The 14,864-nt window shown below is 33.5% G+C and overlaps 3 protein-coding genes across 3 annotated transcripts; all 3 read right to left on the minus strand.

Annotated features, from left to right (window-relative positions):
- Positions 1–683: 683 nt before the first annotated feature.
- Positions 684–3,133, minus strand: Tsp_10989 (hypothetical protein). Its single transcript, XM_003380966.1, is given in 13 exon segments — positions 684–746; positions 1,007–1,077; positions 1,270–1,330; positions 1,407–1,557; positions 1,578–1,666; positions 1,780–1,844; positions 2,095–2,177; positions 2,219–2,299; positions 2,310–2,395; positions 2,425–2,526; positions 2,809–2,866; positions 3,053–3,078; positions 3,113–3,133. 13 exon segments carry the CDS (start codon positions 3,131–3,133, stop codon positions 684–686), a joined length of 957 nt encoding a protein of 318 aa, XP_003381014.1.
- Positions 3,134–10,897: 7,764 nt separating this feature from the next.
- Tsp_10990 (cAMP-dependent protein kinase catalytic subunit) lies at positions 10,898–11,822 on the minus strand. Its single transcript, XM_003380967.1, has 5 exons — positions 11,818–11,822; positions 11,635–11,754; positions 11,414–11,567; positions 11,278–11,355; positions 10,898–11,008 (listed from the first exon to the last, which is right to left on the minus strand). The coding sequence occupies exons 1-5, from the start codon at positions 11,820–11,822 to the stop codon at positions 10,898–10,900; spliced, it is 468 nt and encodes a 155-aa protein (XP_003381015.1).
- Positions 11,823–12,789, minus strand: Tsp_10991 (hypothetical protein). Its single transcript, XM_003380968.1, has 3 exons — positions 12,396–12,789; positions 12,171–12,324; positions 11,823–12,096 (listed from the first exon to the last, which is right to left on the minus strand). Exons 1-3 carry the CDS (start codon positions 12,787–12,789, stop codon positions 11,823–11,825), a joined length of 822 nt encoding a protein of 273 aa, XP_003381016.1.
- Positions 12,790–14,864: the final 2,075 nt, after the last annotated feature.

Genomic DNA, 14,864 nt, shown 5'->3' on the forward strand with positions numbered 1-14,864 from the left:
GTGTGAAGGTAAGTATAAGTGTGAAGGTGAGTGCTGGATAGGTGAAGGTAAGTAGTCAGAAGGTAAGTATAAGTGTGAAGGTATGTACTGGATAGGTGAAGTGTAGTGTAAAAAGTTAAGGTAAGTAATGTTTAGGATAAAGTATGGAGAATGTACACGTGAATATTGAAATTACAAATTTAAAAAAGCCTGAGGCGATTTATTTAATAAAATATGCAAATTTTTAGTAGCCTACGGGTAATATGCAAATTTTTATTTGCCCTCAGGCAACGCCTGGGGCTATGCCTCAGGCAATTTTTTGAAAATTTCGAATTTTTTAAAATATAGCCCCAGGCTTTACCCTCAGGCTATGCCCCAGGGCAAATAAAAATTTGCATATGCCCTAAGGCTACCCCCCAGGCAATTTATAGCACAATATTTGACCTAAGGGGGTTTTTATGCAAATTTTTAATTGCCTCAGGGTAATATGCAAATTTTTATATGCCCTGAGGCTACGCCTGGGGCTATGCCTCAGGCAATTTTTTGAAAATTTTGAAATTTTTTGAAATTTAGCCGCAGGCGTCGCCTCGGGCTATGCCTCAGGGCAAATAAAAATTTGCATATTCCCGCAGGCTACGCCGAAAGCATTTTTTTGCACAATATTTGCCTTCAGGGGGATATGCAAATTTTCATTTGCTTTCAGGCTATGCCCAGGGCATTCCCTCAGGTATTTTTTTCGAAAATTTACATAATTCAGCCCCAGGCTTCTACATACTTCTTCAATTCGATACTTACATGTTCTCCAATTACCTCACTACTTAACTACGCTTTCCCGTACTCCATTCAGCGTAGTTTCACTTCATACTTACCTCTCCGCTCTATTAAATCTACGCACAGCACAGTACTTACCTGCACAACTTACTTTTTCATTTCACTCACCTGCACCCTACGTTATCGTACTTACCTGTACGCAATCACATTAGTATCCGCTTCGACTCTACTTACCTGCATTACTTTATCCACTTACCTTGATGCTACGTATCAGTACTTTACGCTCTCTACTGCTCTTAATGAATTCAATATAAATATGCCATGATTCTAAAATTCATAGTTTTACATTACATTACAAATTACAGCCATATTATAGAAAGTAATTGAAGACGAATAACAGCAGCATAATAAATACGTTATTCGATGGAGATCATTCAAGATGCGGCTCTCGTCTTCACAGTTACGCACTAAAACATTAAAGACAATTATCCTACAAAAAATAATGCAATTCTTCCTTACCTTGCGTGACCTTCCTTACATCAGAACCGTAAACGCAATTTGAGAGTGCCATCGGCTGCGACTGAAACAATTCATAAATTGCTATCAAGAACAAAATGCTGGGATGTACAGCGACATACCTGTTCTATTTATTTAACGTCTTTCATTGCTGTCATAAACAATATCGAATTCCTTCTTTGTGAATTTGTGATAAGCAAAGGCACACTGGGACGGCTAGGAAGCGCCTTTACGTCCATGTGAACACGGGTTGCAAACGGTACAAGATTCATGGGATGACGTAATCCACAGCTATTATAAACAAAAACTACTTACTAATTTTTGTCATATCACATTGGAAACGCACTGACGAAAGATCTATACGGGCACCAGCGCTACTCGACTGTCTCAACGTAGTCTGCTAGAATTACAATCATTTATTTCTTTCTTACTCTTATGATAAGTGAAATCACACTAGTACCAATGATGAACGTCACTGCGTCAACTTCAACTCAGAGGGCCATCAGAAGAAACATCGAATTCGCTTGATGTTAATGTAATGCTGTCATGGATGAAATGTGCACGCTTTACGTATCCACCTGCAATCAGGAGCAAGTTAAATACTTACGGATGTTTGTGATGCCACATCTAGAAGAAACTGATGTGAACATGACTAAGCACGGTGTCCAGAGCGAAAGGAAGTTGAAAACAATTCAGCTAATGATGTTATTTGTCATTATAGATGTTATCTAATTCAATCCATGTAACATTCGCATCTTCCAGCTATCTAATTAATCAAATTCAATACTTACTGATAAACGATACTATTTGGGATAATCAAAGACACACTGGGATGGCTAGGAAACGCCTTTATGTCCATGTGAACAAGGGTTGCCAACGGTACAAGCTTCATGGGATGACGTAACCCACAGCTATTATAAAAAAAGCTACTCACTAATTATTGTCATATCACATTGGAAACGCAATGACAGCAACAAGCACCAATACGTTGTCAGGATTTGTACGAACGCTGCTCGACTGACGACGAAATCTACTACAATTACAATCCATTCCTTCTTACTGTTGTGATAAGTGAAGCCACACTAGAACAACTGGGAAACGTCACTGCACCAAACACTGTACGATGCAACTGCAATCAGGAGCAAATTCAATACTTACGGATGTTTGTGATGCCAAATTTAGAACGAAATGATGTGAACATGACTTATCACGTTTCCCAGAGCAAAATGAACACCATAAAAACTCAGCTGAAGACGTAATCTGTAATTACAGAAGTTACCTAATTATACCTATATCTAATACGCCTATCTTCTTGCTATCTAATTAAACAAATTCAACACTTACTGTTTTTTGTCATACGTTTTTTGAACGCCATGTCAGCAACTCAAACAACCACTGTTAAACAGCTTTTACCTGTCTTTACTGATAATAGATTGCACCTGGGCATTTTCAAAACGGAGCAAGGCAAATATAATTTTCAATTCTTAAAAGAATTGAATCAAGGGCACCTAATCCATGATATCATATACATGATAATTTAACATTAGTGCTGCAGTTGGAAAAAAAGCAATGTGGCGCTAATGGCATTGCCACCTTCAACCTAAATTTAACAGAAAAATTCAAGTAAAAAGCAAGGCATATTCATCATGATGCATAGTTACCATATTCAGTTAGTTTTCAGAATTTGGTTGATTCATATTCATTGATATGAATATAAAATAATGTAAATTCTAAAAGTGAATTATATTAATGCAGTCATCTATAAATAAAAAACAGAAATAGATACTTCTTCGTCTTCAGCATCTGATGTATCTAAAACTTAGCAATTATAACACTAGAAAAACACCCGCCAGTTTCCAATCACCATATATGCAAAGTAACATGCATAGCATACCACCACCAAAATATCAAATCCAACTTACCAGTTATTCATGGATGGTGTTGAAGAGGGGAATTATAGTTGACCACGTGCTAGATTGACAGCATTGCAGTGAACTGAATAACCTAATGTAATCGAAGTTCTCTGATTAGATGTATAATACTAAGTAAATTATGCAAATGACTATTTACTTTGCCTCAGGAAGAACAACCTAATTTTCCATCAGTAATAGCGCAGTAAAATGAACAATATGAGCAACACTGTGAAACGAGATGATGAAATTTATTACGTTTCTATTTGCACACTTCCTATTACTACGTAATATAGCATTGTTATGCAAATTTTTTTTCCCTAAAATTACCTAAAAGGAAATATTATTAACCTGAAGCATCGCAGATTACTAAAAATAAACGAAAATGCTATCACTGCGCATTTATGCATGTTGTGTAATTTAGTTGCTTGAAAGTACAAGGTGATTCAATAATTTATTTTATCAATGCATTTCTTCTGATCAAAATTATATGGATAATAAAAAATAGCTTCCGCAGAAAATAGTTTCGAAAATAAAATACGTTTTCAGATTTATGGAAAATTAAACAGTTGTCATGAAATTTTATGATGAGCAGGGGCATGGAGCATATGGGGATAGGCATAGGGAATCAGGCATAGGCAATAGGGGATGGGCAGCATTTTCAGTTGAATGCGATCTCTGTTCAGCTTAGTATTATTACGAGCTCAATGATGGGATCATTAGAAAGGAAAGGAGGGCGGGACAGCATAGCAGGAAGGAATGAGGGAGAAGTTGAAGGATGGAGGAGGTGGAAGTTGTCATAGGCATTCTTCCACTCAATCTTCATATATAATATTCAGGCGTTGCTTCATTTATCAATACTGACAACATTTATGGGCATTGAGTTATTTTCTCAATGACAGAAAATAGGTGCATCTGTATAAATCAGTGCTATTGGCGGTACAATGACATAACAGAAACTTTAAGGAGTCATTTCAAAAATGAAGGGAACGTTACTGCCATTCTGAAAGTATCAAAGGTGGTAGTATAAAAGTGTGTTCTCTAGCTAACAGCAGCTTTCCTATGTCATGCTGAAACAATCTTGTGCACGATTTGAGCAGTGACAAGCATTTAGGGGTGCGATTGTGCGACTGCACACGACATTTCCTTTAAACAATTGGGCAAGTATCTTACCTTAGCAATAAACATTACAGTGGCCAGTAAAGATAATGCGGGAGGGGTTCACCTGTTATGTCAGAGTACTACTTTACAAATGGATTTGTAAGGACCATTGAAAATTATAGCAAAATATACCATTAGTACTATCATATAATGGCTTGGCCGTAATAAAGTCTCGAATATTAGTTGAACATCATTACTAAAAACAACGCGCTAGTTTCCATTCAAAAGAACTAAAATCAAACAACTACGAAAAGCTTATAAAGAGCGCAGGTTTAGTGCAGTGTGCCAAGAGAAAGAAAGAAAACATTGTATGAAAAATAACAAATATATGAAAATTCATACCTGTCAGCAGACCTGTCAGGGATAACGTATAAAGCAAACGTAGAGTCATACATTTTGTAACTGATATTCGTGATTTCTTCATATTTTTAGTCCAACAATCACAACGTAATTGTTGCAGTGAAGCATCGAAATGACCATATAACGCAATGCAGTAAGTAAATAGACCGCCCTTCAGCAGCGAACATTTTTATCCTATAGTGCAGTTCTCTCAATAAACAGAAATTTATATATGGAACACTGCTACCGCATTTGAATAGCACAAAGTGCACGTAGCAGAATGCCAACGGCAGTGTTTACCATCACATTAGCATAAAGTTATTCTGCTGACCTAGAAATGCATGTATGCCTTGAAAACGTATAATAACAATGTAATGAGCTAACACCAAATATTATAATAATCAAAGCTACTATCTATCACAAATAATACTGTGGCGTAAATTCAAGAAGTATGAAATAGTGTCTTACGTAAATATAGCTGTACTGGCACGATAATAATGTCGCAATATTCAGCAAAATTCATTCATTTATTTAAAGTAACTGATTGTTTAGTGAACATTTCAATCAGACGTTGATCAACCACTTTGAAAAGAAGAAAATTGAATGCCTAAAACAGAAAAATAGCAAAACATAACATTTGCTTAAAACACAAGCATAATAAATTGATTAATTCATATAATGCACATGCTGGGTTGAAGTACTAAAAATTGTGCATCACGCACTGATAAATTCTAACCTATGCCGGGATACAGTATGAACAGAAGAAACGCACTGTCCAACAATTCAACCAGTAAGGAATATTTGAAAATTCAAAAATGTCCTTAATTTTCAAAAATTAGTTAAAATATAAACTATCTGGCAGAAAACACGATAACTAAAAAGTTGACTTTGACAAAACGCACCTATGTATGTCTGAAAATTTTCTTAATTCAAAAAAGCAAGTAGTTCAAATGAAGCTGATTTTATGTGAGCTGCTTGCAAGCAGTAGCTTGTTTAGTCAATTAAACGTGTCTGTTAGGTACCGTGAAGATGATCTTCAAACGACCATATTTTAATAATAGATAAACAATACCTATATGGTATTATTTAATCAATCTTAATTGTATGGAAATTTGACGTTCATGTAATCAACTATCATCTTATGTTGAGAATTCTTCATAGAGAATATAATAAGAAATTATGCTAAATATCGATTCTCAATTGCATTGTTAAGTGATTACGACATAAAAGTGAAAAAACTGCCACTTACATCTCAATGAGCTGTCTTCTCATTGTTGATGTTCATGCTCTTTCAGTGTTCATGATTGAAAAATTATTTTTCAGAAATTATTCCAAAAAATAATAATTAATAAAAAAAACAAATGAATTGTTTGGCGCTTAATGTTGGTCGTCTTCAGTTCACAGTCCTTTCATACACGGACGCCGTCAAACTATAATTATGTTTAATATGTGAATAAAGCAAACGAACCCGTATGCAAATTTTTATTTCATTGTTTCCTGCTCATAAATATCACTAGTGCACAGTTTTCACTGCGCTTTATTTACTTAACTAATACACTGTGTTTGAGAGAATATTTAACTCTAGCCCTACGAATTCTCATTGCGGAAACAATAATTTCATCATTACTACTAAGTTTATTTCAAATACTAAAAATATTATAAATACAAAAAATGAAATATTTGCTCATTTTATATGAAATGCTGGTTTGTTGTAAAAAAAAGAGAAAAAGTAATGATTTGAAGAAACAATTCATAATAGAGTGGCAAATTAAACAATCAAATGAACAAATCATGGCAAACTAATACAAATGCACAACAGATTCGAATAATAACATAGTAAGTGCATTTAACGCAGTACTAATGATAATAATAAATAGTGAGTTGTTGAAAATGATTGTTCTTGAACTTGAAAATCTCTTTTTGTATCAGTGAACTACATTACAGAAATTGTTTATTCAACAAAAGTGAAGTTCTGTGATTGTTTTGATGACATATTAAGAATAATATAAGGTGATGTCTTTCATCCAAGCCATCGGATCAAGCAGAAAATCAATTTTTGAACCGTGGGAACATGAGAGTGTGAAGCCTCAGTTTTGAGATGTGAAGAAAGGAAATGAATGCAGGGGAATATTTGAAAAAGAAATTTTCCAAAATCTAAGTTTCTCACAAAACGTTGAATATACTCATGTTATTATAAATATATGTTTAAAATAATTTGAGAACAGTAACTGTCAAATTTCTATTTACAGTAATGAAAATGGAAAACAGTGATAATTTACTCTGGTTCTGCTGCAAAATGACGGTGTTAAGCAGAAGACTTTTCCGCTTCCTCAAAGATTAGTTATATATAAATTTTGATGAGACTCAGAGAAGCAATGCAAACAGCCATTGGTTATTTCAAAGGCAAAACTTTAACAAAAGATTTATTTTGCTTTCTGTTTGAATAATATAGTTCATAAAATGACAAACGAAAAGCTACATTGATTAATTACGTGCAGTTGTTAAGGTAAAGAGGATAAAGGGGATTTTTTGTTGTCCCAAGCTGCTGCAGTTGCTGAGCTAACTGGGGAGTGGTCAATGGTACAAAGTCCGCGGCACGATACAACAATAAGCTGCTGCTGTTGAGATATTCAAATTTCATGTACTACTACAATGTACGTCAAGCGTACTAGAACTGATGAAAATTGCGCAAATGCAAAAGATACATACCCACAGGATGCCCATTTATCATAAGTTAAAAGCATAAAAAGTATAAAATAATACTGAACTATTTGAAAGAAGAAAATGCCGTCCGTCGTATCTGCTGCATCCTGGCTTGAACACACGGAAACAGACGATTTCGAAATCACGCTGTTCGCGTTATTTCTGTCGACTACGCACGCATTGGTAATGTATATTTATTTAATAATTTGAAACTTTTATTTGATTAGCCGTGGTGCAATTGATTTTCTAAATTCCATAAATTTATATTATTACTCAAATGGAGTCATCTTTCTTTGTGTAAATGAATACCCGAACAGCAGCAGCTGAAGTAAGCGTGAAATTGATATTCAAACATTCAAATTCGAAATCGGCAATATTTCTACAGTGAAATATTAAACTTTTCGTGTTTGTAGAAAATGAATGAAATAATGTAAAAAAAGGAAGTTCAATCAGCACTCGGAAAGTAAGCAACAATTTCCAAAAAATTACACACTGAATTACAGTAATTTAAGATTCGAAAGAAAGATACCTTTCCTCTTATTGGTTTCTTCTTCTCTTATCAGTGCTTTTTGTAAGGAAAACATTTTTTCTGTTTATATTAAAATTGTAATAAGAAGAGCAACACGACAATCACTTCAGCATTGCACATTGTTATTCCAGTCCATTCAATTTAATAATAAAAGCATAACTTGGACAGCAGACCATTTTTTCAATATCTGGCATCGATTTAAAAACAAAGAAGTGATACATAGAAAAACCAGCACATTTTTTACTTTTTACTGGCATTTATTATATTCGATTTAAACAGAATAATTAATTCTGCGATACATAAGATTATGAAAAAAAATAAAATTCATGAATATATTTTGTTTTATTTTTAATTAAAAATGACTGAAATAAAGTTTTTTAATAATTTCAGCAAAATTTGTGGTGTAAAAGTAGAAAAGTATTTTTAAATGAAAATCAAGGTCAATAATAATAATATAATTAACATGCGATCAATGGCTCCATTTGTACGTTGTAGGTTTTTATCAATTATAATTGAAAGAACGAAAGAGGAGAAAACAACAAACAAAGAAACAAACATTTTGATGTCCTTTGATGAGAAAGTTGCAAATCTAACTTATTTTTTTTTCAATAAATCTGGAAAACGGCATTTCGTTAATTCGCCGTTGTCTACTAGTAAAAAAAATTGAAATTATACTTGAAATAAAAGTACATTTTTAAACATAAATCAAAATGTATAAATTTTGAAACGAAACAATTAATAGTAAATAATAAAATGGTGGAAATAATAGTAATCTATTTATTTAAAAATTCTAAGTGTCAAAAATGAAAAAGAATCATTATTTTGAAAAGTTATAATTATTGTTTGGATAATTCTCATTCGTAGCAGCAGTTGATGGGTGAAAGTTTCAAAAAAAATTAATAAAATGCTCTTCTCCGCCGGTACTGCTTGGCACCGACTGAAGTTTCACGACTAAAACAAATCATCCCCTCGTCGAGTGAAATTCATATTCAAATTTTCATACGTCCAATCGTTTGCATGTGTATTTATTGTTTTTGTTCATCGAAATATTATGAAATACTTTGCTCGTGCATGAGAGAAATGAAAATTAAAAAAAAATCAATCCCGGTCCCAGATGTTAGTTAGTAAATGATTTTTTGAGCAATGATGAGCAATTTCGAGCTATAATTTAACTGAACACCTGTTGAGCACATCTTCTCCCATCTGATGATGCTTCCACTAATTCTCATGTATACGTTTGGACATGCCGCATGGAAACATCCTCACGCAGATTTATTATTTGTAATAGATTTTTTCAATCCCGTTTCAATTTATTCTTTTTCTTTTAATGACTACTTACTGCTTATGTCATTCGTGTATTCTGGCCAAATGGCAAAATTGTTCCTACTTAATCTGTCTATCCATCCATCTTTCTACAGCACATAAAAATGCAAAATTGCAAACAAAAAGACAAAAAGCAATTTAAATCAATAAAAATACATTATAAATTTTAAAATCCATTGGTTTTATAAAACGTTAATGCGCTGCTTATTGGCCAACTAAGCACCGGTTGGTCGATTAGTGAAATGATGAACGCAATGCATCGACGGAACAAAATACTCGTTTAAATCAAAAAAATATGCCATTATTAATGTCAAAATGGCCGTTATCATTTGACAAACTGCAACTAAATAGCGCGAAAAGCTAATGAAAATAAAATTTTATTTATGCTGAAATCTTGATAATAATAATAATAAATACAACTGGTAAAATTCGAACGAAATAAAACTAACCGCTTCCGCGTTGCAACGATTACACTACCTTTATAAATATAGCAGATATCACTCACTCACTCATTAAATCTCCCACACTACACGATAACAGTATATAGTTCGCTTGTAAATGTTACCTTGTTCTTTTGTATCTTCTTTATTTTCTTTGTAAATCTGTCTGTCTGTTAGCCTTCTTCATTTTGTTTGGAACAATTTGCAAGATTTCCAAAATGAAAAAAAATATCATCTCCATTCAATAGCTGTTGAATATTATCATCATTACATATTCTCTGTTGCGTGATACATAACACAAAAGTACGAAAAGGCAATCACCGATCGACAATTACTGATCAACAAATGCTCGAGTAAACAAATCAGATGTGTATGCAAATTTTTAATCAATATTATCAATCAAACCTGCATTTCACTAAACCATTGTTGACATGATGAAATAATTGAACAGACGAACAAGCAAACAATTTTCACTGAACAGCACAGAAAAGAGAAATGCTTATTGCTATTCATTGATTCGAAATAACTGCACATTTAAAAAATATAAAATTGGTAAACAACCTCTAGACTTTGCATTCTTCTCATTGTATGCTTATTTTAGGGCGTTTAAAAAAGCTTAAAAGATCACAATATAAAAAATCAACAATATGATTATTTTTGAATACAATTCAAAAAACATTGATGATAATCATCATAAAGGAGAAAAACTACTGGAAAACCGTTGCGCAACAAATGCAACACGTGAAATAAAAGTAGATCAGAAAAAACACATACATACAGTTACTGCTGCTGTTTCGTGATTATGTTCAAAATTATAATTACAAATTTGCCATGCACAAACCTTTTGAGCTCCAACCTGCAAATAATAATTACTGTCATCACCACCGTTGCAATAATAATAATAACAACAAATAGCATTAAAAAAGTGCATGAGGGGGATAAAGTGGAGTGAAGGGATTCTAGAGAGGAGGCGAGTAGTGTAGTGTAAATGATTGCTTTGTGCTTTGTCAACAGGTCAGCTTGTGATCGTCCAGCATTATAGCAAAAGTAGAAGGAATACCAGAAACAGAGGATCACAAATGTGCTTGTGTAGTCGAAATTCTACCGATCCAATCAATCAATCAATCAATCAATGCAAAAATGTTCATTCTTCGTCCAACACCAACGAAATGTTGTAATCCCAGTCGACAAAATGTCGCATGTCTTCGTCGGAGGATTCTTTAAACTCATTCAAATCGATCTCCTCGTACTCGTGATAATTGCCCGCGTCTCCATCGTGACTCACTTTTGGGTTGATTGGTGGCTAAAATATTAAAAAGATAACTCCTACTCGGTTTCTCAAAAAATTATAAAAACAAAAATATAAACTGAAACATATTTGGATAAATAAAAATTTTCTCTTAATAAACTAACTGTTCAATCTGTCGAGTAGGAAGCAAGCAAGCAAGCAAGCAATGAATAAATGTGCGATGTAAAACAAGCCAATGACAACAATTAACTAATGCTTGTGTTGTTGACGAGATCAATCGAAATTATTACATGATGACTAACGACTACTATAAGCAATAAATAATGACAATAAAAGTTGCTTTTGCATAACACAAACCTGCAAACGTCGATGAGCAACCAGATCCCAATTAACTGAAACGAACCATCGATGATTTTTCACAGCCAATATTCCTTCCTGCAAATAAAGAAATATATGTATTAAAATTAAATCTATATAATATTATTATAAATACTTTTGTATTGCCCAATCGTTTGCTTTTTTCTACACGCAAAAATTTTCGAATAATATCTCTAGCACCACGTTCAAATTGTCGGGTAAATTTGAAATCCCCATAAACAATATTCTGATACAATTCTATAGCTGTAGGAGCTTCAAATGGGGTTTTACTAGAAATAGAAACAAAACAAAGCAAGCATTACATAAACGATTGTAAAAAGCAGTGCTTCAACATACCCCGAAAGCATTTCATAAATAAGAATACCCAGTGACCACCAATCCACAGCCTGATTGTAGCCTTTGCCAGTTACTATTTCTGGTGCAAGATATTCTGGTGTACCGCACATTGTCCATGTTCTGAAATTAAATTAATTAATTAATTAAGAAGAACAAATAAAAATTGGACGTATAAAAATATACGACATTTAGCCTTGCCTGTCAGTGAGCAATTTGGCAAAGCCAAAGTCGGTTAATTTGATGTGACCATGACGATCTATGAGAACATTTTCCGGCTTCAAATCGCGGTATACAATGCCCCTTTCATGCAAATATTCCAACGCGACGACAATTTCAGCCGCATAAAAGCGAGCCACGTCGTTGCTGAACTGTTTTCGAAAACGAATATGCGACAGCAATTCACCGCCGGGAACATAATCCAACAGCATGTACAAGCATTTTGCATCATGATAAGCCCAATGTCTGAAAAGAGTATTTTTTAATTTAAAATAAAATCTCCACAGATACTACTAACGAATTACAATTTCACTGCAAACGGGGTGTTCAATTTTTCCAGTACTTTGCGTTCAGAAAGTACATGATTTTGCTGCTTGGAGCGTACAATTTTGCGAAAACTCATCACTTTCAATGCATAAAATTTTCCACTATCACGTTGTCTGACCAAATAAACTCGACCATAAGAACCTGTGCCTGAATATAGAAGAATATTATTTTTAAAAAAATGAAAATAAAGACGAGCGAATAAAATAAATATACGGTACCAACTGTGCAGATCCGTTCAAATTTGCTGTCCACGTCGATTTGCAATTGCTGTTGCTGATCATCCGCCACCACCGACTCGACGACAGTAGTTGTGGAATAGGATTTCGCATCGTCAAGCTGGATGCAATCGACTGTTGTGTTTGAATCTGATGCGTTGGGCAGAGGCAACGAAGCAGAAGGCACCGCTGGTCGCAACGGTTGTGACAATTCTTTCTCTTTACAATGGTTGTTGAACGTTTTGTTGGCCAATCTGACAACCAAAGAGATGCTAATATTCTGTCCACCGTTCCAGCAAGACTTTTTCGTCTTCTCTTTGATTGCATTGGCAATATCGTTGGCAGCATGACCGTGGGCTGTTGTCATCAAAGTTCCAGTGACGCCAGCTTGAACCATCAGTAACAGAAAGCAAAAAAGAGAGCAGCAGTGTTGAGAAGAGAATTTTTATGAATAAAAATTAGCAAATGCAAAAGATTGTGATACCAGTGAAGCAGTAGAAGAATATGCTGATGATGACGAAATTTCCTAATTTTTTCTCCCTTTTCTTCTAAAACTGTACAGAGCAAAAGATTTCGTGGCAGGCTTTGGTGAGCACAATATCAATTACCGTTGACAACTGCTCTGCAACGCGTTGCTTGCAAGATGACAACTCAAGTGACGAATAACTAACAACAGCCAGCCAGCCAGTCAGTCAGCCAGCTAGTCAGCTAGTCAGTCAGCTTTCGGCGCCACCACGTGGTTAATCTCCTTGCGGGCAATTTCAACCAATCACCACCACAGCGTTGATGCTGCTGCTACTGATGATGATGATGATGATGATAATGATGAGGATCCATTTGCGTAATCGACCAGAGCCGAAATCTATTGAAGTGAAAGATAAAAATTTTAATAAAAAAAATCACAAATAAAAATATAAGAAAACAAATCACCAATTATATCTGTCAGATTCGCTTTACAACGTGAAACAGAAAATAAAATACCCCATGTCAATTGTGCAAGCGTGCGTATATGTTTTCCGTCCAAGCAAGCAGGGCATTCTTCATTCAGTCACGCAATACGTGGCACGTTACTGGCACGGAATCATTTTGACATGCAAAGATTCTTCCACGGCTGAACTATTTCAAATCAACTTTTTTCTTTCGTTTTTTTTTTCCTTCACTCTTCATAATAAGCAACTGAAGAAACAAATTATTAACATATTAAATTATTAACATATTTAATAATTATTTAACACTTTACACATTATATATCTATACATGCGCACATATAAATATTATGCAATGCTTAATGCAAAAAGGTAAGTAAGCTGTGAAAACAAAAGAATCAATTACATATACATATACTTTACAAAGAATTTTAAAAATAACATTTTTCAATACTAAATGTAAAAATTAATTAATAAATATGTAATTTAAAAATCTGAAAATAATCTGGAAAAGAAATATAAACAAATAGACAATTTGTTACAAGTTTAAATTGCAATTCGTGAGAAAAAGGATTAAAAATAAAAGTTACCTCACATCACACACACACAGCCCCTCCCTTATCAGTTAATGCTGTTTGTTGATAGCTTTTTTAAAATAAACTTTGATTAAAAGAAAAACACGTCAGCTGTGCTTAGTAGAACTAAGAAAAAGAAAAAACAACAACAAAAGAAATATACCTAATTGCTAAATTTTTTTGCTTTAAATATACGATTTATCAAATCAATGATGAAGCATCGATTTCAGTGGAAAATATTTTTAATATCCTTCAATTTATTGTTTATTTTGGTTAAAAAATTATTATTCATTTTTCCAACAGGGAATTGTGATAAGCTCATAGTTTTCAATGAATAAAAAAATACATATTCAGTCAAAAATTCACAACGCGATCTCATTGACGAAGAAAGAGATGAAAAGCATCATAATGCTTTGCTTTGCAATGATTGAAATTTTCCAAATCAAACTATTCACGTATCACACAGTCCATTAGGGCGGTTTGTTGATCAAGTTCAATAATGCTGACTAAATGAAGTGATATATATATATACATACATATATTTAATTTTGCCGATTCTTCACATCGGATAAGAATACTTTACGAACGCGGATCAATATTAAAATGAAAATTCCAAAATATTTATAAATATGTTTGTAAGCGTACAATACTGATGCTATTGGAGAATAAAAAGTAAATAATAAGTAAAAAACAACGAGCATTAAAATTATCATATAAAAATATAAATGAACGACTAAATCGAACATGTTGCTTTGGCAGAAATTATTAAAATTTTCAATCTTGATTAATAGCATCCGGTAAGAACGGATTGCTTTGCCAATAAATATGTCTAATTCTGTTCTTTTATGATTCAGTGATTAACGAAATCAACGACACTGATAAGAACAAGCTATTTCTCCTGCAAATTTTAAAGAATGCACATAATTAAAAAAACAACTTCTTTCATAATTGTTTTCAATAATAAAAATAAT

This window comes from Trichinella spiralis (genome assembly GCF_000181795.1).
Source record: "Trichinella spiralis strain ISS 195 chromosome Unknown Scfld2, whole genome shotgun sequence".
In the NCBI taxonomy this organism is placed as follows: domain Eukaryota; kingdom Metazoa; phylum Nematoda; class Enoplea; order Trichinellida; family Trichinellidae; genus Trichinella; species Trichinella spiralis.